Below are 24223 nucleotides of genomic sequence, written 5' to 3' on the forward strand. Positions count from 1 at the left end.
CAGCATCAGCTGGCAGCACGTTAGGAAGGCTGTGTCTCAGTCTCCACCGCAGGCCTTGTCGACAAGATCCCTGGGAATGGTTGGCACTTTGAAAACACTGCTCTCTCCCACCTGATTGGACCAACTTTCAGAGCCCTCCAGCCCTTCTCTCCAACTTCCTAAAGGGGGCCCGTGAAAAACTTTTAGTTCAGGGACAAGCCTTTCATTTCACAATAAGGGAAAGGCTTAAGATGCCACGGTCTACCCCGAGGGAGCCCCAGGGGAGCCCCAGGGGAGAAGGCTTCCACAGGGTAGATCAAGGCAAACGTTTCATCGCTAACATTGCTTGGTGAAGATGCAGGACCAAGAGAACAGAACGGGACTGAGCATCTAAGAGGAGGAAGAGATTGCTCTTAAGGGAGAAGGAGCAGGGGAAGGGGCCTGGGGACAGAAATGGGGTTCAGCCCTGTTGCATCTGTAGGTTTTCATGCTGTGGCGGCAGAGGGCAAGGCTTCTGGGGGAGACAGCTTGGGGAGGTTTGCTTTACCCAGAAGACTGCTTAGGGGATTTAAACCTGGTGCCTGGGGGATTTGTTAACCTTGAGCAGAGTCAGAGACATTGGCTAACATGACTCCTCAAGGAACTAATCACACTTACTTATACATATTTTTATATATTTTATTTATAAATATTTTGCATATATATATATATATATATATATATATATATATATATTTAAAGCATCCTTGAAATCTGAAGTATGGTTCCTATTTAACCGTGACATGGGAGAACAAGAGTAAGAAAGCTAAACAGGGGGGCGCCTGGGTGGCTCAGTCGGTTAAGTGTCCAACTCTTGGTTTTTGGCTCAAGTCATGATCTCAGGGTCATGGGATAGTCCCGCAATGGCTCTGCGCTCAGCTCGGAGTCTGCCTGAAGATTCTCTCTCCCTCTCCCTCTCCTTCTCCCCCTCCCCCAGCCTGTGCTCTCTCTCTTTCCCTCTCTTTGTTTAGAGAAATAAATAAATAAAATCTTAAAAAAAAAACTAAACAGAGAATTATTTAAATATATAAATATCACACATAGCAAAAATCTCATCTTTTAGTAATGTTAACAACCAACATGGGAAATTACTTCCTGTGTACCCGTTGTACATAAAGGAGGGCACAACTGGGACATTATGAGCTTCATGGAACCAACTGGAGCTGGTTCTGATGTGGGGTCAACACTATTCATGGACGATGAGCCCTAGTTCCAATACGCCGGGAGACCTGACGCAAAGTGAAGACCCCCCCAGGTACAATATGAATAGCACCCTGCCCCCCCATCCCCAATCTTCCCTGGAGTTTCTCTTCTGCGGGAACCCAGACTTTTACACACTGTGTTTACCTAAAGCAAGACACACACCTTTTTCTTGGCTAGTCTAGAAAAGCCACTTGATGGCGCGTTCTCTTCTTTTCGCGTTGGTCTCCTGTCATTATGCCCCCCCTCCCTCCCCTAAAGCCTGCAAAATGAATCTCAGCCAAGCAGGCATTGATCCCAAAGGTCACTCTGGTCTTAAGCAGAAACCCTGTTAGCACCCCCCAGTAGCCTTGAACCCCCACCACGGGAAGGGATCCCCTCTGTCCGGGGTGGCTGGGGAGCAGGGAGGGGTGACACGTTACCTGCCAGGTACTCGATGACTGCTGCCATGTAGACGGGAGCACCCACGCTGATCCGGTACTTGAATGTCCCTTTCTTCAGGTACCGCATCAGCCTCCCCACGGGGAAGATGACGCCGGCCCTGGCTGAACGGGACAGCTTGGACATTTTCTTCTTCCCGCTCCGGCCCGACATCTTGCCTCAGTTTCCCTCTCAGCTTGCTGACACGGAGGCCTCCCGGCACTAACACGATGCTGAAAAGGAGAGACAGTAGGGTGAGGAAGGGTGGTTGGCGAACATTTTGGGGATGGTCATGTGGCACTAGGGCACCGCGTGACACATCTGGTTGTCCCGAGAGGCAGCTGAGACCTGGCTGCCATTGCAGGCCACTGCAGGCTGGACGCTGGGCATGGGGACTCCGCAGTGCATCAGCAACCCCCCCCCCCCCGCTACGGACATCTCCCCCGTCCCATCAAGCCCGCCCAACCTCAATGGGAGAGGCCAAAGAAACTTCATTAGAGAAAGGGGTCATGGGGCTGTCGTCTGCAGGACAGCGGCCCCAAAGGTGCCCAGAACCCCTGCATGTGTCACCTTATATGGCAAAAGAGACTTTGAAGATATGGTGAAGTCAAGGATCCTGAGATGGGGAGATTATTCTGGAATATTTGGGCGGGCCCAGTGTAATTGCAAAGGTTCTCTTAGGAGGGGGCAGGAGATGAGAGAGTAGTAAGAAGTGCAAGGAGGGAAGCAACGGATTCTCCCCTCAGAGCCTCCAGAAGGAATCAGCCCTGCCAACACCTTCACTGAAGCCCAGAGAACCTGATTTTCATCCTTCCCGCTCCAGAACTGCCAGGGAATAAAATCCTATTACTTTAACCCCTACATTAGGGCTAATTTATTATAGCAGCAGCAAGAGAACAGATATGATTACTCTTCGCCCTAATTTGCTCCTGCCTGTCTGAATCCAGAGTACTTAGTTATACAGCGATGCCTGTCCTGGTCGGCTCTGATGGACGGACGACTCAGAGCTGATGTGTGTTTCTAAATTCTCCAACAATAGAGCATTCGTAAAAACAGAAATACGTCAGAAGATGCAGTTGATTAAATATTCTACTGCAGAGTAACCAAACCTAGCAAACTAAAAGTTACAAAGCTGCCCAAGCTTCTGCTCCTTGGAATGAGGAGTCCAGGCCAATTGAAGGGAGAAACTTTAGAATCAGTCTCAAGAAGTGACTTCAGTACCATGCACCATGAGATACGCCTATAATTCATGGTTATTTCAGGAAACGATCTTCTGTATGAAGATAAGATCATTATATACTTCCAAAAAGCTAATTCAGAGAATTTTAATAGAGCTTTATCCATTTGTTGGGGGTATATTGTGCCCAAAAGATGGGATATAATACATAAAAGCAAGTTAGATAGGACAGACACATGGGCATGACCAAAGGAAAAAAAAAACAAAATTTCTAGGAAATGTATTAATGAATCAAAATTCTCTGCTCCAAGGGCAATGTCATTCTTGAGGGCCGTTTCATCTGGGAATGCAAAATAAGAAAGGCAAAAACACACTTGAGATTGGTTCTGTTTGCGGAGGCTGCCTGTCTCGCATGCTGGCCAGGCCGGTGGACCAATAGCCAAAGTGGTCATGAAAAGGCCCAAGAAAGTGGGTAAAAAAAATATGATGAAAGGAAGTGCTACACGGATGCACGGCTGATGGGAAAGACACGAAGCTGGGATTTATTTAATCTGGATGGAAGAACGAACATAGAGTTCAGTTTCCTCAAGTAGTTGATTACCCCGTTACGACTGAGGAGTTTTATATAAACAGTATGGAATTGGCAACCAACCCCGTTCTTGACATCCTCCTATCTCCGAGGTGAATAATGTGAGTTTGAGGCGTTTTATTACATACTTCACATACATTATTTTTTACATGCTCATACGTACTTACTATACTCCTATTTTATGAGTCGTTTTGCCACCAAAATGTGTAGGTATTCATCAAAGTTGAGTACAAGCAAAGAGGAGCAAATGGCCTTACAATATTATCTCTTTTGCAGTAAGGCGCAGGGATCAAACACTATCACCCTTTTTAGAACTTGCACATTTTCTGTGCCTCTGCTGTGCCAGGCTGCTACCTCTCATGAAGCCACTCGGATGTCTTCCCTTGGAGGAAGCAAGCAACAGCAATATTAGCATTTTAGCCATCAATTTACATTAAGGAAACTGAGGTCACGCATCTGTCAATGTCCGCAGTACCTGCTGTTGGTCATCGCTGACCCAAGGCATAGGGGACTCATAAAGCAATGTGAATTGGTCCTGTCCCCAGAGAGAGCTAAATGACAGATTTGCTAGCTGCTGGTAGTGTTTGAATGGAGGGGGCTCCTGATACAGTGGGAGCCTCCAGGATGGGGAGCAAAAAACCTGGGTGAGGTCCTGCTTCTACATAACTAGCTAGGGGAGCTCTGTGTTCATTGGTGTGGACCTCATCTGTAAAATAAGGCAGTGACTCATTGATCCCAAAGGTCACTCTGGTCTTAAACACTCCAGTGTTTGTGAAATGCACTTTCAAATGGTTCTGGAAAAGCTTTCGTACCTTTAGGAAATGAATTTTGTAGAGTTAAGAGCCTGTACAGGTTCATAAAGATGTATGAGTATTGGTGACTCTGCTAAGCGAATTATGTGCTTTTTGTAGTTATGGGTAAGTTGGGGGAGGGAGAAGATTAGTAGGTATGGTTGCCAAGGAAACCACCTGAAAAGTCCATCACAGAGTGGACTTGCCCTGTGGATACTCTGCACACTAGATGGTCACGATCTCTCATACCAACAGAGAGAATGACGCACAAAACACAAATACACAAGGGCAGGACATACTCATCCCTCCCTACTCCACCATATTTTTCTCAAATGAAAATAGCCAGAAAATGACTAAGTGTGCGGGATAAAACCTCCTAGGGACTCCTCCAGTGTCAGCCAAGAGGAGTCACAAATTTCCCTAAATACTGAGAATTAGTGGCAGTAGAAGGAAAACAGGTGATGTTAGGGGACTGACGCCTAAAACTCTCATGAAGGGAAGACAGCCAAGGAAAGAAAACCAGGGTTAGATCATGTAGGGATCACTCTACACATAGCATTTTGTAACCACACTTTCTTTAGCTTCCAGATTTTCCTCCAGATTAAGACCTTAGATCTGGGGATGTGGCTCTGTCTGAAGTCTCAATGGGAGATTGTGCCTGGGGAACCCATCTTTGCAGACACCACGCTGAGCTTCAGCAGCTGGGCACCCCAAACTCCTGGGCCCCTGATGGTGGGGGGACCTGTACATTGTAGGAATCAGACCACATCTGGAAATCCCTAAAGATTCAGAAAGGATGCAGATGGAGCGGACATGTCACACCTCCTGGACCCTACAAGTGGAAGGAAGTGCTTGGCATCCACTGACCACTCCAGAGAAGACCCTGTGTTTACCCATGACCCCTGCCCCCAGCCTGCACTGAACTCCACCTGGAGTGGTGAGACATCATAACTCCTAAGGTCCTTCGTTCCCAGGCTACCCCTTCCCCTGACTCTATCTAGTCTTGGGAGGTCAGGAGTTTAAAAACTTGAACAGGTTTTTATCTACTTGCCACAAATCTCCAAATCTCTGTGGAGGGCTGCTCATCTAAAGAGAAAAGAACTATTGCAATGTGAAATTTGTTTCCATCAGACTAATACTTAAATGTTTACATTTATTTACCTTCTGCTCTAAAACATTTTTTTCTATAATTAGGCAAAGCTAAGGACTACAGTACATTATGTTTGTTTACAAGTTTGAAGACAAGAATATGGCTGGATGAAACTCTTCCAGTGGTTATAGGCACCACGTGGGGGCCCCCCTGGAGCCTGCACATGGTCAAGCTCAGCTGGTCCAACCCCTCCAGGCCCATCCTGGGGTATCATGGGGTCCTTAGGAGGAGTTGGGAACCAGAACAGATAACCTAGATCTGTAATATATCTATCCTTTCATATTGGAGAGACCAGGAAAAACCGAGATATAAAGTCTCATAGTTACTTGCAAAGTGAACGGGAGAGTTTTCAGCATGCTAACCGTGGGGACTCAGGGAAGAAGGGGGGAGAATGCAGAGCTGCTCATTCCCTTCTCCCTCCAAAAGCACAGTTGGAAGAACAAAACTGGTTTCGCGTGTGCTGGGCAGAGGGCACATTTGGACTCTATATATTTAGGATTTAAAGCCCATAAGGACACTGATGGGCTAGATTTTACAGACACCACAAGGGTAAACATCAAATTGTAGCATTGACTCAGACATGGGCAATAAACTCACACCAGCCTATTCAAATCACTGCTGTATTTCATTGATTTTATGATGCCTTTTTTTTTTACACTTTATTATCTCTGGAAATCAGTATGCATCTTCCAACTATGACGTCATTGATTTCATGAAAGATAGTGTTTATGAAGTGTTTATTATTGAACGAGAAACTACATTCGTTGTGGAATATACATGGCCCTTGTCCTCAAATATTTTCCAATGAAGTCGTAAGACAGACCGTGTTAAAGTTTCAAATAGATGCTGGAGACATGGTTCCTAAACTGTGCACCAAGGTACCCTGGAACAGACAAGCCAGCAGACGTTTGAGCTTCCAAGGGAAATGAAGTGATACTCGACCTGTTGGACTCTACAACTATAGGGTCAAAGTGTTCCTACCAGTGGTTCATGGTGGGTCGTACTATCTGCTTTCTCATGGTGTTGCATCTTAGAAAGCTGAGTTTTTGGTGGCTCCTGTGATTAAAGCAAGGGCCAGGGAGAAATCAATGTGGAACAGAAAATGACAGTGGCAGTGTCCAACCGGATTCTAAGGTTCGAGAAGTTGTGCAGTGCCCAACAGGTGCACACACCCTATTTGTAATTCATTATGGCTATCTGTGAATGGTATACAAATATTCTTTTTTCTTCTTATTCATGAATCAGTTTTTTTTTCCAAATAGCTTTTAATTGCAAGGACATACATACTTATTAAGTTGTTTGGACCTCACCACTTAATAAATGGAATTGATAGGCATTTCTTCTGGCCTAGGCGCTTGGAGGAAAAAATGGCTGAGATAGCAAATTTCTCTGTGAACTGAAAAAGTCTGAGAACTTCTCTTAGGGCCCATCACCCACAGGCTGAAACCTAGAAATATGATTTGCTCAAGGTCACCCTGAATCAAGGCAAACAAAAAAGTTAAAGAAGCTATTTAAAATTTTGAGTTTAGGGGTGCCTGGCTGGCTCAGTCAGTAGAGCATGTGACTCTTGATGTCAGGGTTGTGAGTTTGAGCCCCATGTTGAGTGTGGAGATCACTTAAAAATAAAATGTAAAACAAAATTTTGAGTTTATCTTTAAATCTAAGTACTATTTGCACATAGTAGTATAAAGCAAAAAGGTAAAGAAATGCATAAAATGAAAAGCAATAGTCTCCCACCCCACTCTTTCTACCCCCAGTCTCGCTTCCAGAGGCCATTTGGGAACAGTTTTTAATTTTAGTTCTGGGAACTTAAGTCCTCTTTCTTCTCCCTATTTTAGTTGTTGAACAGCATACTTCCGTTTTTATTTCCTCTGCTGATTACCTTGGGAACTTTGTTGATTTTTCAAAGATTTTATTTATTTGAGAGAGAGAGAGCATGAGTGGGGGATGGGGGAGGGGGAGATGGAGCAGACGGAGAGGGACAAGTAGATTCCATGCTGAGCACAGAGCCCCCACAACTCCAGGCTTGACTTGGGACTCCATCCCATGACCCTGAGCTTAAATCGAGAGTTGGACCCTCAACCAACTGAGTCACCCAGGCACCTCTACCTCAGGAACTTTAAATACAACACTTCAATCTCTGACTCCCCAACCTACAGGTGTTCCCCCTTGAACCACTGTTACATAGGAGGAGGCTATGTGCCTTGATTCTTCCCTGGCCCTCGTTCCCTACCTCCCCTCCCGCTTCCTACCTCTGTCCTCCAGCCACCATCATCCCCACTCACAGCCTTTATATTTGGGTCTGTAATCACAGTGAAATCTTCATTTTGGCTCCAGGTTGATTTTGAACATGAAATGCTCATAAGCAGCATTTATATGATTAAAACTTTGTAAAGACTTTCCTTTCACAATCAAGTGGGTGCTGGGCTCACATTTGCTTTTCTGTGGTCCAGCACCGGGCATCTTGTGTCTCAGTATCAACAAGTGGATTCTTTGTTCTGAAAACATGTTGTTCAAAATCATTCCACATTTTATTTGGCTTCACATTTATTTATTTATTTAAAGATTTTATTTACTTTTTCATGAGAGACACACAGAGAGAGGCAGAGACACAGGCAGAGGGAGAAACAGGCTCCCTGTGGGGAGCCTGATGTGGGACTCGATCCCAGGACCCCAGGATCATGGCCTGAACCTAAGGCAGATGCTCAACCACTGAGCCACCCAGGCGTCCCTGGCTTCACATTTAGATTGTGTCTTACACAGCTTCCCCCACCCCCAAGTTACTAATTTGGGATTAAGTGCAGTAGTTGGGCTCTATGAAGCAGCTGGGAAAACTGGACTAGTGCATGGTGAACGGGGCTCCTAGGGGAAGCAGGGTTAGGTGGCTGCAAGGATCTGCTTATGACTTTTTCTTTTCTTTCTTTCTTTCTTTCTTTCTTTCTTTCTTTCTTTCTTTCTAGATTTTATTTATTCATGAGAGACACAGAGAGAAAGGCAGAGACATAGGCAGAGGGAGAAGCAGGCGCCCCCCAGGGAGTCTCATGCAAGACTTGGTCCCAGGACCCTGGAACCTGTGCGAGTTGAAGGCAGACGCTCAACCACTGAGCCACCCAGGGGTACCCAGTCATGACTTTTTCATCAACAAATCAATATATAACCTTGTTTTACATGCGTTTGTGTTTAAAGATATCTTATATGATGTGTATTGCTGAGTCACTAACATTGAATTCATGGGAACTAGTGACTGTAACTTAAGCTTGAAGGAACCTCATCTAACACATATACTTTCTCCAGAAGGCACGTGTATTCGCAGCATTCTTGTGCTCAGGAACTCTACACAACACAGCACTTCAGGATGGTGCCTCGGGGCCATTTTGAATAGTGGAATCACCAATGGAAAGCACAAAAGTATGAAAACGATGGCGCTAAACAGGCCAAGGAAAGGGCATGAATTTAGAGCGTGAGAGATGAAAGAGGAAGGCCAGCCCTCGGTAGAATTCAGCTGGGAAGGTGAGTGATGAGGCTAAATTTTTTACTGCCCGGTGCATGTCTTTGAAGGACTGGAAATCCATTGATTTGGGGGTGACATATAAATTTTAGCAAGCAGGCAAACTCGCTAATATGGAATCCGTGAATAATGAGGATCCATTGTGTTTTCCTTCTTGTTGACAAGAGAAAAGTGTGGCTTTGCCATATCCTAAAAAACACCCTGCTTTTCAGTCATTGTTCTTTGCAGGGGCCACTTTCTTCCCAGAGACTTTTATCCAGAAGTCTCCTGACCTCCTGCTCCTGTTGGGAATGGTTGTCTCACCCAGCGGTCATCCTGGGACTGTCTTCCTGGCTTGTGCCTCACCCAACATCTTCCTCTTTCTTGGCCTGCTGCTATGGTTTCTTGTAACTCTTCAGAGACAATTCAGAGAAGTACACTTTGTTCTCTTACATAAATGGAGTTGTCTTTACGGAATGATCTTTGGAGGATCACTTGGTAATCAACAATTCAATCAATCAAATAATTTTTAGTATCAGAATCATTTTGCTTCAACATTTTGATCCATTGTTGTTTTTTGTCCAGTGTTACAGAGAAATTTGGTGCTACCAACCCCCATACTTTCTTTTAACTTATTTTAAATTTATTTTTCATTTTTCAAAACCCCTCCATACTTTTAGATTGTCTCTTAATGTTCTAAAATTTCACAAGGACATGTTTAGATGTGGGTCCTCCCCAGTTCCACTCACCCTGCTCAGCTCTTGGAGATAAGCTCATTCAATCCATCATAAGACTTGTGTCTTTAATAACTCCAGGGATTTTCTGGTATGGATTTGATTATTTCCTTCCATTTCTTTAACCCCCCCCCCTTTTTAAAAAGTTTTTATTTATTTATTCATGAGAGAGAGAGAGAGAGAGAGAGAGAGAGAGAGGCAGAGACACAGGCAGAGGGAGAAGCAGGCTCCATGCAGGGAGCCCCACGTGGGACTCAGATCCCGGGACCCCAGGATCAGGCCCTGGGCTGAAGGCAGCACTAAACCACTGAGTGCCCCTGGGCTGCCCTATTTCCCTCCATTTCTTTATTCTTCCTACTTGTCCCTTCTCTTACTGGGATGCCTATAAACCAGGGATTGGATCTCCTGGATGGGTCCTCTTTTTCCTTCTGTTTTTTTCAGTCCCGTAACATCTAATTTTGGCCAACAAATTATTAATCTTCAAGAGCTCTTTCTTGTTCTCTGACTCTTCCTTTTTCTCATCAGCAGCTTCTTTTATGAACCATGTTCAAGTCTCTCTGAAACTGCTTGGGGTGTGTTGACGTTATTGTCTGTTCTCTAAGTTATATTATCCAGTCAGTCATCCTATGTTTTTATTTGCATCTTTTTCTTTCATGTCAGCTTTCCTTCAATGTCTGGTGAGCTTTGGTCATGCTTTCATGTTTAAGAATGAAAGACAAGCCTGATTATTATAGGCAGATAGAAAAGTTTTCCTCAGCTATTATTTGGTAGGCATGGTTCCTGCTTTTGGGACCTCTGGGTACATGCATAAGGCCTGCCAAGAAGCAGGGATCACCTGGGTGCCCAGTCAGGGACTTAGAACCCAAAAAGCCAGAATGAGAACCCATTACTTTGTGGAATCTCAGGCATCCTAGAAATTCTAGACCTGCCCCATAGTTGTTCAATTTCCCTCTTTTTAAAAATATAAGACTAGATTTCTTTTTAAAAATAAATTATTTGAGGGGTGGGCAGAAGGAGAAGGAAAGAATCTTAAGCAGGCTCCACATTCAGTGCAGAGCCCAACATGGCGCTTGGTCTCCGGACCCTGACATCATGACCTGAGCCAGAATCAAGTCAGACATTTAACCAATTGAGGTACCCCAGTACCCCATGCAGTTGTTCAATTTCTTTAGAGAGGAAATCTCAGATTGTTACTTGGGGGATAAATGCTGGATTGCCAGAAACTCTACTGGGAGGTGGGGAGGGAGAAGGACTAATTCACCCAGCCGTTCTGGAAACAGACTCTCAACAATTCCCCATCTCTCACCCTGCCTTGATTCTTACTCATGGCTTCCCTGGCGATATTGTCTGCATGGTCAGAGGCCCTTGCAGTCTTCCAGAAATTTGTTGAAATCTCCCACCTGCTGAAGACCCACACTAACCCCTGCCCCTTTGTTGTTCAGTATTTATTTTCTTTGAAATTCTTTACCATTACTTTTGTGGGCTCCAAGAGAGGGAAAGCACATGTGCTCCGTCCATCATATAGAAGTGGAAACGGAAAGTGTCATTTCAATTTAACATCTTAACAAACATCATTTGGGATTTAGCCTAGAAATGAGTATGCTGGTAAGGAGAAAGAGCTCAACTGTTTTATAATTGAGTAATAATGTCATATTGAAAAATTTAGATCACTTTCATCACCAGGTGAGTCATTGGTCTTGAGATAATTGGAGAATATAAAATTTCCTATCAAGAGATTATTTAAGACCCATTAATATAACAGAATCAAATTCAGTGTGTCTGTATTTGCCCGGTTGTTGCAAATGTATATGGGATTCCTATAAACAATATTTGTAATTATACTATAGTCCCAGAAGGGAAGAGAAGAAAGAAAAGAAAAATTCCAAGCATTTGCCCTGATTGAATAAATTCTTTTGGTGGGAAACAGCAAACTTTGCTTACCACCCTGACTGCCTGTCTTCGTGAAAAGACAAAATAGTCTGGTTTATTTGGACAAAATTTTCTTTTAAATAAATTCTCAAGCATAAAGAGCTGATCAAGAGTAACTCCTTTTTTTATGCCTCAAACAACTTCTTGAAATTTTTATTATATGTAAACTGATGAGTTTGATGACAAACTCTAGCCAATCAGCAAGATAGTCCATTCGAAGCTGCCACCAATCCTGACTTAAATGATCATTTTTAAGTGGTTTTATAAAAGAGAGAGCAGCCATTTGAGATGGGGAACAGTAATTGTGGGCCGAGTGTTACAGGTGAGGTTTTGGTTGGGCTGATGAACCACCTTGACAAGGGATCTGGAATTGCAAGACACCTTATTTTAAAGTAGTCTTTTGAGCTGTTCTCTTCAGAAGTATACAAATCAGGGCCTGTGGGGAGGGAGGGAGTAGGGGAGCAGGAAATGCTCATGGGGAGGGCTTTGGTCCCATGCCTGCTAGCAGGGTGCTCCTGGTAGGTGGAGAAATCTGAGGCAGAGCAGGGCTCCAGCTGCCTCTTCCTTAGTGAGGAGGGACCCTGGGGGTGGCAGGGGAGGGGGGCCTGACGCCTGAAAGTCAACAAGGCTGGAGCTTTGCTCTGTCCCTGTGCTAGCAAAAGCCTTGGCCCCTAGAAGATTCTCCCTAAATTTCTGTTAAATAAATGAGCAAGAGAGTGAATTCCCATAAAAAAGTATATGAATCAAAATGCTTTCATATATATATATATTACTTTAAAACTGGAAATCAGAGGTCTTGTAGCTTTTTGATGATGGCAATGAATTTTTTAAAACTTTAAGTACTGTCTTAAAATTGCTGAAATGTATTCATTTTTAGTCCCTGTGATATTTCTCTAATCTGTAGTATCACGCTTCAGAATATCTCATATTGTAAATATTTTTTTAAAAAAAATGAAGTAGACATGGCAACGAAGCATCTTCACACTGTCGGCTCAAAATTCTCCTTTGGGAGAATAAAATGAGATGAAATAAAACTAGGTAGGACATTAGGGAATTCAATACAAATGTATTAACTATATGTAGAAATATATTTTTAAAGGCATTAAACAAAAAACCTCACACCTAATAGAATTCTAATATATTTTGGTGTTACCCTACGTACTGTATTAAAATAATAATAGAATTATTTTGTAGCTGTAAAAACCATTCTCAGTAATACTAGCTAAATCACTTGCTCTATTACATTTCCATTTATGAAGTCCAAGGGCAAATCATTATTGCACAAGTAATCCTTTCCAAACCGTTTTCTTCCAAGGCCACCTCTAAGTGAATGAGAATAGTCAATAATTTTATCGTCATATATGTTAGAGCACATTAACAATTTATAATGTAAAGAGCTATATCAAATGCAATTTCATCAAAATGACACACGGATCAAATTAACTAAATTAACCAACCATGAACGTTAGAACCAAGCATTAACCCAATTTATTTAAATTATACTATTGGGTTACAAATCACTCCCTTTTTAAAAAGTCTTTCAAGTCATGTCCTGGAATAATCCAGGAGGAAGCTCAACTACTGCCAGTGCATTCTTTATAATCCAGAGTCAGAGCCTGTGCCTATCTCCTTCTAGAGGGGACGGGGAGAGGAGAGCAGAGCAAAAGGCTGGGAGCAGATGTGGCCTAGATTTAGGGCGTACGCTGCCACAGTGGTACTCAGCGACTTTTAGCAGGTTTTGTTTCTTTTGTTAAATGTAGGCTCAAGGGCAGCCCGGGTGGTGCAGCGGTTTAGCGCCGTCTTTAGCCCAGGGCCTGATCCTGGAGACCTGCGATTGTGTCCCATGTCAGGCTCCTTGCATGGAACCTGCCCCTCTCTCTGTCTTTGTGTGTCTCTCATGAATAAATAAATGAAATCTTAAAAAAAAAAAAAAATGTAGGCTCGAATTTTTTTTAAAAAAGAAGACAAAAGGACAAGTTGTTGATATCTATTTAGTTTCTTCCTTATGAGCCTGTGGCCACCTCCGGAACCAGATAAATGAGAAATGAATGTAAGTGAGTGAATAACAATAATTTTCATTCTCATTGGATCTTAGTCATGCACCCCGGAAGAAAATTGTCTTCCTGAATCTATTCATTCATGGAAAACAAAATAAAAACCAAACCCTTCACTGGGTCCAGCCTGGTCTCTGGTCTTTTTGCTCTTGAGAATTGACAAACAGGAACAGTGGGCAAGCTATCCTGTTTCTTCAAAAGCTAATAGCTGCAAATTAGCAGTGATTTTATTGTTATCGACAGGGGCCTCCTGCTTCTCTGGGCAGGGGACCGACTTTGTCTGAGGCCAGATGAGCTTCTCAGGTGAGGGATGAGGAGACACAGGAGTTTGCTTTGGGGCTGAGAGTGAGTGTACCAGCATCAGACGGCTGTAGGCCTTGGTGCTGCCTGTCCCACCAGGGGCTTCCAGAGACATCATGGCTGCTGGGTCTCTGAGTACATAGGTAGGGCTGGTTGTGGGCTCTCAAGGCAGAGGCAGTTGTCCCAAGACCCCTCTTCCCCCATCCCTCTGTCTGTCTCCCCTCCTGTTTTCCTTATCAGTGGGTGTACTATGGGCATAAGTGGTGGTGGCGGGGCTGTGGCTCTAGTTGCAGTGTTCTATCCTGTGACAGGCAGTGTCCTTCCCTGGTTATGGCTGTGGGGACCGGGCCTTGGTGGTCTGTATCTGCTATACCTGGTAAGGGCAACCATAAGGCCCATGGTGCCTTTCCACCTATGGGTGCAAGCTGATGGATGGATGAGAGGTGCAGTGGGCCAAAGTGGTGTGTGTGTGTGTGTGTGTGTGTGTGTGTGTGTGTGTGTGTGTGGTGTGAGGGAGTAGGGGCTCGTCTTGTACTCACCACCTGTGGCCCTTAGTCAAACCTGTCGATTATTCAACACCTCCCCTGCCAATCCTTCCAACTTTGCTCAAGCCAACAAAAGCAACCTTTCAGGAGCTCCAACATATAAAACAGATAGAAGGGGGATCCCTGGGTGGCGCAGTAGTTTGGCGCCTGCCTTTGGCCCAGGGCGCGATCCTGGAGACCCGGGATCGAATCCCACGTCGGGCTCCCGGTGCATGGAGCCTGCTTCTCCCTCTGCCTGTGTCTCTGTCTCTCTCTCTCTCTCTCTCTCTCTCTCTCTCGCTGTGACTATCATAAATAAATAAATAAAATAAAAAATTTAAAAAAAAGAATTCTTTAAAAAATAAAACAGATAGAAGGAAGGGGAGCAGTCCTGGTTGGAATCAGGAGGTGCTTGAGAACCTTGATGCCTGGGTCCCTACCTTTCCTGCTTTGGGCCTCCGAGAACTGACAGCTATTGCACCTGCTGACCCGTGAGGGCCTTTCCGACCTGACAGTTGCTTCTATTCAATGAAGATGCTCAAAAGGTCACTCCTGACCCCTCTCTGTTACATCCACAGTCATTGAACAACCCTGTAGAATGAAGTCCAGGTGATCTTCCCTTTGAAGCGACTATCTTGTCATCCATGATAATCATAGAAAAGAAAAACCAGACTTGAAAATTCTACTTTGCTTTGTTCCAGGACTGCCTCTTCTCCACTCCAAGGCAATACTCTACGGTGTTCACTGAAGAGCCACGGGAGTGAAATCCAGTTTCGTGGCAAGGGGGCAACACTGGAGTTGGTTAGTACGGCACAGAAATTCTGGAAGACTGATCGATTTGCAAGTTTAGGATATTGGTGGGGGACCCTGTGAATTATCGTCTGATCTAAAAGTTTATGTTGTATATTATAAAAGCTATTGGAATTTACTTTTTCATATTCTACTACCGCTATTTAATTTTAATGGCGTTATTGAACAGTGAAGGCAACACAAAATACAAGTTGCATAATATATGCTGTTATTAATGCCAGACCAGTAAACACAAGGGCCTGGGGTTTCCAGGATCAGCTTGATTTCACTTTGCTATGTTTTTGTCCAGTTGTTATGGAAACACCCTAAATTTAGGCATCCAAACTATATCATCAGGACTGCCTCTTTTATCCAGAAACAACCCCCAAATCTCTGATCAGATCATGTACTGCAATTTTGGGTTAAGTAGTATGGTTGCCGTAGTTAATCCTGGCATCCTGGAATGAGCTGGAGCCAATGTCCCTGCGCTGAGGCTGGTGGTCCGATGCATATTTCCACACAGGCTTCTGTCAAAGCATGAGAATTCTGACTTGAATTACTTACTCCATTCCAAGTCCAAATTGGCAACGCCAGTCAAATAAATCGGGCAAAGTATGATGGATGGTGGGATGGATAAATGAACAGTAAGGGCTTCAGAGAAACCACCAAATTTATCTTATTTAATACTTTGTGACAAGACAGTTTAAAGTACAGTGTTGTGTGGCTCAATCGGATAATCTTTATCTTGCATCTGACAGAGGCAGGTAAAGCGGTGATGCAAAGACGAGGTTTTAAAAATCAGAATCTGCATAATGAACATAATCTGAGAATCATTGGGCTGCCAGCCTTGTTCTCACCCCATGGAGGGGAGGATGTGAGCTGTGGAGTGAGGCTGCCTGGCCTGGAGTCCCAAGTCTACCTCCAGCTGTGGGCACGTCCTTGACCTCGCTTTTCTCTTCTGTAAGATGGGTCTAATAAGAGTACCTACCTGTAGCGCTGTTGTAAGAATGAAAGGAGTTAATGCCTACAAAGTGTCCGGAACAGCGCCTGGCAGGCAGTAAGGGATTTAATAAACATTAGCTATTGTGTCTTAATTCCACAGAAGACATGGTTTTAGAGAATGAGTTTCACGGAGCTCAGGTTGGCATTTTCCCCTCTCGCTCAAAAGCAATGATTACGACATCATAGCGCTTGGTGTTCTGTGAACACCACCAGGCCTGAGCTCAGCAACCTCCTTCCAGGAGCTGGGGTAAAGGAGTGATAATTAAAACTCCGAGCTACCTAATGTAGTGAGAACTTCATGACAGTCAGTACTTTTGTTTTTCCAAGGCGGGGCCCTCGTGGTCTAATCCCGTATCTCCCAAATTCCATCAGTCTGGGAATTCACAATCATCACAAGGTTAGAATCAGGGTTTTACAGAATCATGATCCAAGACCGAAAGGGACTTGAGTGATCAGCCAACTGTAGTGCCCTGATTTTAGCCACCACAGGCAGGAGGTGTGACGGGGAGGGGCAGTGGTCAGTAAACCGCTTATCCATGACCAGGAGGTTTATGTGAGACCAGACCTACTGCCAGCCTCCTCACCACCACCCCCACTTCTGGAACCCTGATCTGGAACCCTGATCTCTTCTGCACTTTGCTATACCTGGTAGTGTTATGTACACATCTGACCTTCAATAAATAGTCCTCGGGTAAGTGAAAAAGGCAGCCAGCCTTAAATATTGCTCTCATTCTCTCGCTCTCATTCATTCATTCATTCTCTCTCTTTCTTTCTTAGGCTCCATGCCCAATGTGGGGTTTGATCTCACCACCCTGAGATCAAGAGTTGCATGATCTACCGACTGAACCAGCCAGGTGCCCCTTCAATATTTGTTTCAATAGCATTTAGGGGGTTCCTTTTGTGATTTTTTTTGGAAGGGGGAAATGGGTTATCCTCTCAAACACTCATCTTTCCCTCCAACTTAATTCCCAATATACATTCCAGTGTGCATCCAGGAGAAAAAAAAAAAAAAAAACCTCCCTTCTGAAGTTTTCACTACCTTCCTTTTTAAAATATCACCTTCCAGTATCATTTTAAGAAGTCATATCCTCTATTGGTTCATTTTTTTTCTCTTCTATATCTAATATAAGATATTCATAGAATCAGAGCGATTACACAAATCATAAATTGTCAGTTCAGTTCCCTCCTCAGCCTGAACTGGGCAGGGCAGTTTGGCCTCAGCCTCGCAAGGGAATTTACGCGATGATGATGTGATGATGAAGAGATGAGGATGTGATGACGCTGAAGAAAGAGGAGGAGGAGCTCTTCTTTTTCTTTCTGCTCCAGTCCTCCTGCATTCTCTGTGAAGCCTAGTCCAGCCCTTCCTCCAGACTAAAATTCCGTTCTCCCTTTAAAAATTGTTGTAGCATTTTATTGTGGCTGTTATTACACATTATCAATCACTTGTAACTTCTTAATTGTATTTAGTTATGTAAGTAATATAGAAATTAATTCAAATTGTAAAATTTCAAATGTTGTAACAATGGTTACAGATGGGTGTGAATAATTGTATGACTAAACTCTTCCTTGACAATTCCTCCAGTTCTTGTCTCTTTGTGTCTTTACATCCTTCCTGTCTGTTTATGTATGCGTTTTTGCTTACAGACAGGCGTAATATTATTTTGTTTTTACATAAATAGTACCATACAATATGTATTGTTCTGCAATTACTTTTTTCTTTTTTAAGATTTTATTTATTTATTCGTGAGAGACAGAGAGAGAGAGAGAGGCAGAGACACAGGCAGAGGGAGAATCTGGCTCCATGCAGGGAGCCCGTTGTGGGACTCGATCCCGGGGTCTCCAGGATCAGGCCCCTCGGCTGAAGGCGGCGCTAAACCACTGTGCCACCCAGGCTGCGCCTGCAATTACTTTTTTCATTAATAATATGTCTTGGTGACTTTTCTCTCTTAGTATATATGGACTTATTCATTCTTTTTAACTCTTGCCTAGTTATCCAGGAGGCAGATGTACCAAATTTTATTTAGCCATTCCCTATGCCTGCCATTAAGTGGCTTTCAGTTTCAAAATTACCAAAAACCCTGCAATGGGAGAGAATTACATAATCTGTGCACACGTGTGCCTGCTTCTCTAGGATACATACCAAGAAGTGGAATGGCTGGGTCACAGAATGTGCACATCACTAATTTTAACACTGTCAAACTGCCCTCCAAGTTGGCTGTACTACTAATTTACACACCTGTTAGCAGTGTAAGAAAGAACCCAGTTTCCCACTTCACTTGCCAAGATTAATCACTTTTTACCTTCCTTACCTGCATATACATTTTATTGCCTAGGCTTGGGATGTAAGCTCTCCGAGAGCAGGCTCCCTGACTTCCCATATGCGCATTTCGTCCCCCAATCAGAGGTGTTTAATAATTGGTTCTCAGTAAATGCTTCTAGAGTGATCTCCAACCACAAGTTCTCTGCTCATGTCTGTGCAAAGGAAAGCATTTATCCACAGTGCATCTTTGAGGTTATTTCTTAAGAATGAAAAACAGTTTTTAAAAAGTCGGTTGGAGTTTTGTACACCCTTCCCCCTGGACAAGTTACAGATATCTTTCATTTAAAGTTGCCTGCCGGGATCCCTGGGTGGCGCAGCGGTTTGGCGCCTGCCTTTGGCCCAGGGCGTGATCCTGGAGACCCTGGATCGAATCCCACGTCGGGCTCCCGGTGCATGGAGCCTGCTTCTCCCTCTGCCTGTGTCTCTGCCTCTCTCTCTCTCTGTGACTATCATAAAAAAAAAAAAAAAAAAAAAAAAAAAAAAAAATTGCCTGCCTAAAACAGGCTGGCAGGAGGCAGTGAAAACAGACCTGGCTGTCTCAGACAATAGCTAGCAGGGTGTCCCACCCACTGGGAAAAGCCTCAGAATCCCTGGGAACTAGACAGAAGATGGGATGGGGAGGGAGTAAGGTCAGACTCTTTGGAACATTCTGGATCCTAGGAGGGAAATTCTTTTACAGAGTTTTGAAATAGAGGAAGCCATTAATAATGTCCAAAGCACAGCAATACATGAATCCAGGTGAGGAAGACCTGTGACAGGCCAGCAGAAACGGCATGGAGAACCGGAGATATATCTCTATCTCTATTTATATACAATTTGGATCCAGGAAAGGGAAGTTTTAAAGGTGTGAACTACTACTGGATGCAAGATAAACTTTTCCTCCGGGCAGAGCCTATATTTATTTATATGATAATCTTGGGTTAGCGAGGTTCTACGAATGCATGAGCGTGGTTCCAAATCTTGCCGTTTGGAATGCTCATTTGGAAAAAAAAAGGGGGGGGAGTTTTCCAAAGGGGTAAGAGATAACTTTCAGTCACATATGAACGAATCGAGAATTCGTGTCGCCAAGTAAGAAACAGCACACACCGCGGCGCACTTCGCCCTGGATCAGCGTTGCTACTTGTCGCCTCCCGAACCGCTCACACAGCGCCCGCGCGGCGCAGGGAGGGTGCAGGGAGGGTGCGCGGGCCTTGGACGCGGGCGCACACGGGAGAAGCGAGGAGACCGCGCCAGGGCGGGCTGAGCGCCTCCAGGGCATCGAGCCCCCTCCGCGGCGGGGCGGGAACGCGGGGACCCCCCATTCCCGTCGGGGTGCAGCGCCGCAGACGCAGCGGGACCCGCGCTTTGGCTTCTTCTGGCCCCTCCACTCCTCGCCCGCGTGGGGCGGCTGCCACCGGAGCCCTGCAGGGACCGGGCGGCGCCAAGCCCGCCGTGGTGGCCGCTGCAGGAGGAGGCGCCCTGGGCCCCTCCGGGGCTCGGTGCCCTTTGGCCATTGTTGGGAGGAACAAAGAGGGCAGGTGCGGAGGGCGCCCCCGCGCGGCGAGGCGGGGAAGGGCACCGCGGGGCGCGAGGCCCGGGCGCGGCCGGCGCGGGGCTGGGGGACCGGGCCGGGGCCGGGGCCGGGCCCGGGGCGGAGGGAGCGGCCGCGCCGGGGGGCAGGGCCGGTGCCGCCCGCCGCGCCCGCGCGCCCCGCTCGCCGTCCCGCGCCCGCCGCCGCCCCTTCCTCCGCCGCGGCCCCCTGACTTGTGTCCCCCCCTCCCCCCTTTTTTTTCTGAATTATCATTCTTATTCTAGATCTTTTTCCCGCGCAAAGCGGGAAGCCGGGGCTGCGCGAGCGAGCGGCGGAGGGGCCGCCATTTCCCGGGGAAAGCGCAGCGCGCGGCGGCCCCGGGCGCCCCGGAAAGGGAACCGGAGGGGAGTGCCCGGCCCCGAGCCCTCCTCCGCGCCGGCCGGGAGCTCACGGGGCTCGCGGGGCTCCCCGGCCTCGCCCCCGCCGCGGCGCCCCGGGCCTGACCTTCCGCGGCGCCCCCCGCCCCCGGCCTCGCCCGCGCCCGCGCCCCCGCCCCGCGGCCCGCGCCCCTTCCATTGTCAGCCCGGAGCGGCCCGGCGCCCGGCCCCGCAGCCCCGGAGGCCCCCCGCCGCCCGGAGCGGGGGCCCCCCGGCGGCCCGGCGCCTCCGTCCTCCGCCCGCCCCGGGCCGGCCTCGCCGCGGCCCCGCACCCCGCCGCCCCCTCCGGCTCCCCGGGCCGCCCCCGCTCCTCGCCGGCCGCGCCAGTTACCGCCGCCCGCGCCGCCCGCGCCGCCCCGGCCTTTCTTTCGCGGGGAAGCAAGTTGGGCAGCTTGAGGCATGAATTCCTTCCCGCTCCCTCCGCGGGGAGGCTCGGCTGCCGGGGCGCGCCGGGGGCCGGGGGCCGGGGGCCGGGGGCCGGGCGGCGGGACGGCCGGGGGGTCGCTGCGGCCCGCGCGCTGCCCCCGCGGCGCGCTCCGTCTGCGGACCCCGGAGCCCCCCGAACAATGATGCGGTCGCCATGGCGGGCTCACCTGGTGCTGCGCCGCCGGCTCGGGCGCCCGGTGCCCTCGGCGCGCCGCTCCCCGGGCGCAGGTCGGGCCCGCGCGCGCCGCCGCCGCCGCCGCCGCCGCCGCCGCCGGGCAGGACTCTTTGCCTTTCTTTGGGCTCTACGGGCGCTTGTCAATGGCGGCAAGCGGCAGTCCTCGGGCCGCGGATGGCAGCGGGGGGAGGAGGCGGAGGGAGAAGGGATTGCTCCTTCTCCACATAACCACCTCTAGGAGGAGTCGCTCAGCCTCTTCCCCCGCCAGCCCAGGCTCCGCGACGGTCCGCGGCTCTCGCTGGGGCTTGATGAGCTATTGTCCTCCAGCGGCGCTAATGAGGGAACCGCGCGGCCCCCGCGTCGCGGGCGGACCTGCCGGCTGCGCCGCGGGGCCGCAGGGAGGAGGCCTCCCCCGGGGCCGGGGACACACGCCCCACGGTCACCATCCCGAGGCTCCCGACAGCAGCAGCCACCTCGGGTGCAAGGGGACGGCGTGGGCGCCGCGGGGCAGTGCGGGGAGCGCCTTCGGAGGTGAAAGCCCAGCCGGCCCCGTTCCTTGGGCTCGTGTCCTCAGACCATCCCACATACTGCACACGAACGCGCGTGTCGATCCCTGGGGCTGTTGCACAAGAGTGGCCGCAGCCACGACTACTGAGAATGTGCATCCCTGCCTGTTGGGGTGGTCTTTCTCTTTTTCTTTTTTTTTTGAAATAAATCAAGACCCATTTAGATTCCAGCATCGCATGATATTTGGAGCAGCAGTTGTACGTTTCGGTGGGGGAGACTGTGCGCAGGCATCCTGTTTAATTCGCTTGCTTTACGGTGTGTTAATTTGCAACATCCAAGCAGGTAGTAAGAGGAGGAGCACGAGGCTATTGTCTTAAGGACCAAATGTTATCAGTTTGCAGGAAATGTGTTTTTATGGGGATGTGGTGGACGGTTATCAGGCGTGATCATATGGATTAGTAGTTGTTCTACTGGAAGCCAGTGCTATCCTTTGTACCTGGAGATGTTGTGTGTGTGTGTGGGGGGGGGAGGGGGGTGTTCCATGGCTGGGGGTGAGTCAAAGGAATGTGTTTATTGTAGGGAGAGATGTTCACTTGCTGTGGACCATCCATGCTCCTTCTGATTTCTCCCTGATGAGTCAGAGGATCGTGAAGAGGCAAAATTTGGACCTCTTCAAAAAAGAGAAACCCACAGGAAAACACAGTTCTCCAGCATGGGTCAAGTGGGTGCTTTTCAAAGCCTTTTCCATTTGGTGATATTGTGTACATACACCCCTATAAACTTGTAAGCGTTTAGGCAGTGAGGAATATTGGGGTGGCTGAGAGCCTCCAATTGCCTGAGTGGGAAAGAACCCAAACGGCCAACTGCCTTCTGGATTTACGCTAGTCAGTCGGGGCTGCTGATGGAATTATTGGGTAGCGCTTTAGAACATACGCTTTTAAAACAAGTGTTTTGCTGAGAAATCTGTTGACTTCCCACAAGATTGTGCATGTATCCTAAAGGTATAAACACATCTCCATTTGTTTAGATCTCCTATGGTTCCTCAAGCTCTCCTGGACACAATGGTCTCAGTGTATTTATTGGGACTTCATTTCCTCTTCTTCCTACGTTTTTACCCTCTCTGTGTTATGACCTCACTGTTCTTTGTCTTTGAAGGTACTCTCCAGGTCAGAAACCTAGTCAGGATAAAGTCCTCTTTGCCCAAGACATATATTTAAAGGGTTTCAAATGATCCCGTGGGGCATCTCAAATGGTTTCGATTTTCCCGTTCTAGAGGAAGTGCCTATCTCCCTCCTTATTATAGATTTCTGGTGTCCATTCTTGATCAGAAATAACCTTCAGGCCAACATTCAAAAGGGTTCAGGAGCCTTCTGGGAGTGCTTGAAAAATACTCCTACCCTGTGACCCACTCAGCCAGGCTGACTGAGATATAGTTGAATAATTCATCAATATATATTAGATTCACATTCTCCCTGTAACTTTGCAATAAAAATGGTACACGTGGTCATTTTTATGTGCATTTTATGTAACTCATTTCATCCTCGCATTTTGTTACGTGCTTTCCTGAGAAAGGCTGGTCTAAGAATTTACTGGTCAGCATTCTCCCATTTCCTACCAGTTGTTTTCTTCCATTAGATGATATAGTCACAATTCAGAGTCAAGGAGGGTGTGTGTGTGTGTCAGCTTCATAAGGCCCTTGTTCCTTGAATAGAAGGGATCATGGGGCACTTGGGTGGCTTAGTAGTTGAGCGTCTGCCTTTGGCTCAGGTCATGATCCCAGGGTCCTGGGATCGAGTCCTGCATCAGGCTCCCTTTAGGGAGCCTGCTTATTCCTCTGCTTATGTCTCTGCCTCTCTTTCTGTGTCTCTCGTGAGTAAAGAAATAAAGCCTTTTTCTTTTTCTTTTTTTTTTTTTTTTTAAAAAAGGGATCACAGTGTTCTATTATAGGAAGGAATTTGATATTCAGGTGGGTCGGGTGACTTGTCATGGCCACATGGGTGAAACTCCAGGGTACTTCCGGATACCCAGCCTAAAGCAGTTTTCCTCAATTCCAAACTTCAGAGGATATATAGGGAACAAATCAGCAACCTAATATGCAGATCTAGTTAAATTGTATATATTTATTATTGGACATTTGACACATGAGAATTTACCCCGGATAATATTGTGTAGTTAAAATACATTTAAAATAGTCAACATAATTATAAATTCATCAGTAATCGTGAGTTCTGCAGTGGCTTCCTGCCCAGGGAATCTGAGGCAAGGGGAATAATAGATAGTAATAATGAGAGTTTACACTTACTGAATTTTTCCAGAGTGTCCCATATTTTTACCCTTACTGACTCACTTAGTCCTCACAACCACTCTTTCGGTTGGGCACTATTTTCTTCTCTGTATGAGTGGAGAAACTGAGTCAGAGCGTGGATTTGAAACTTGCCTGCAGTTATGGAGTTAGGAAGTGGCCATTTCATGTTCTTAATTCCCATGCTAATCTGGTGGTAGGGGTGTGTGCATTCACTTTAACCAAAGAACTTTTGTGATTGGTCACAGGATGGAAAGTCCCTTGACCATTCCCAATACACATTCTCAAGGAATCAGCGAAAAGCCTAATTATAGGAGTTTTGGTTGATCACCGCTGCCCTGAAAACATTTTCCTAACCTTTAACCTGTATGTGTGGATAACA

General features: G+C 46.8%; 1 protein-coding gene across 1 annotated transcript in view; it reads right to left on the minus strand.

Annotated features, from left to right (window-relative positions):
- LOC129509485 (core histone macro-H2A.2) overlaps positions 1–21309 on the minus strand; it is a 48635-nt gene extending 27326 nt beyond the window's left edge. The window contains exons 1-2 of the mRNA XM_055325043.1: positions 21025–21309; positions 1641–1871 (exon numbers count right to left, since the gene is read on the minus strand). Of these exons, the coding sequence (XP_055181018.1) occupies positions 1641–1812 (172 nt within the window). The 5' untranslated portion in view covers positions 1813–1871; positions 21025–21309. The remainder of the gene's footprint in view (positions 1–1640; positions 1872–21024) is intronic.
- Between the last annotated feature and the right edge of the window lie 2914 nt (positions 21310–24223).

This window comes from Nyctereutes procyonoides, unplaced genomic scaffold (assembly GCF_905146905.1).
Source record: "Nyctereutes procyonoides isolate TBG_1078 unplaced genomic scaffold, NYPRO_anot_genome, whole genome shotgun sequence".
Lineage (NCBI taxonomy): Eukaryota > Metazoa > Chordata > Mammalia > Carnivora > Canidae > Nyctereutes > Nyctereutes procyonoides.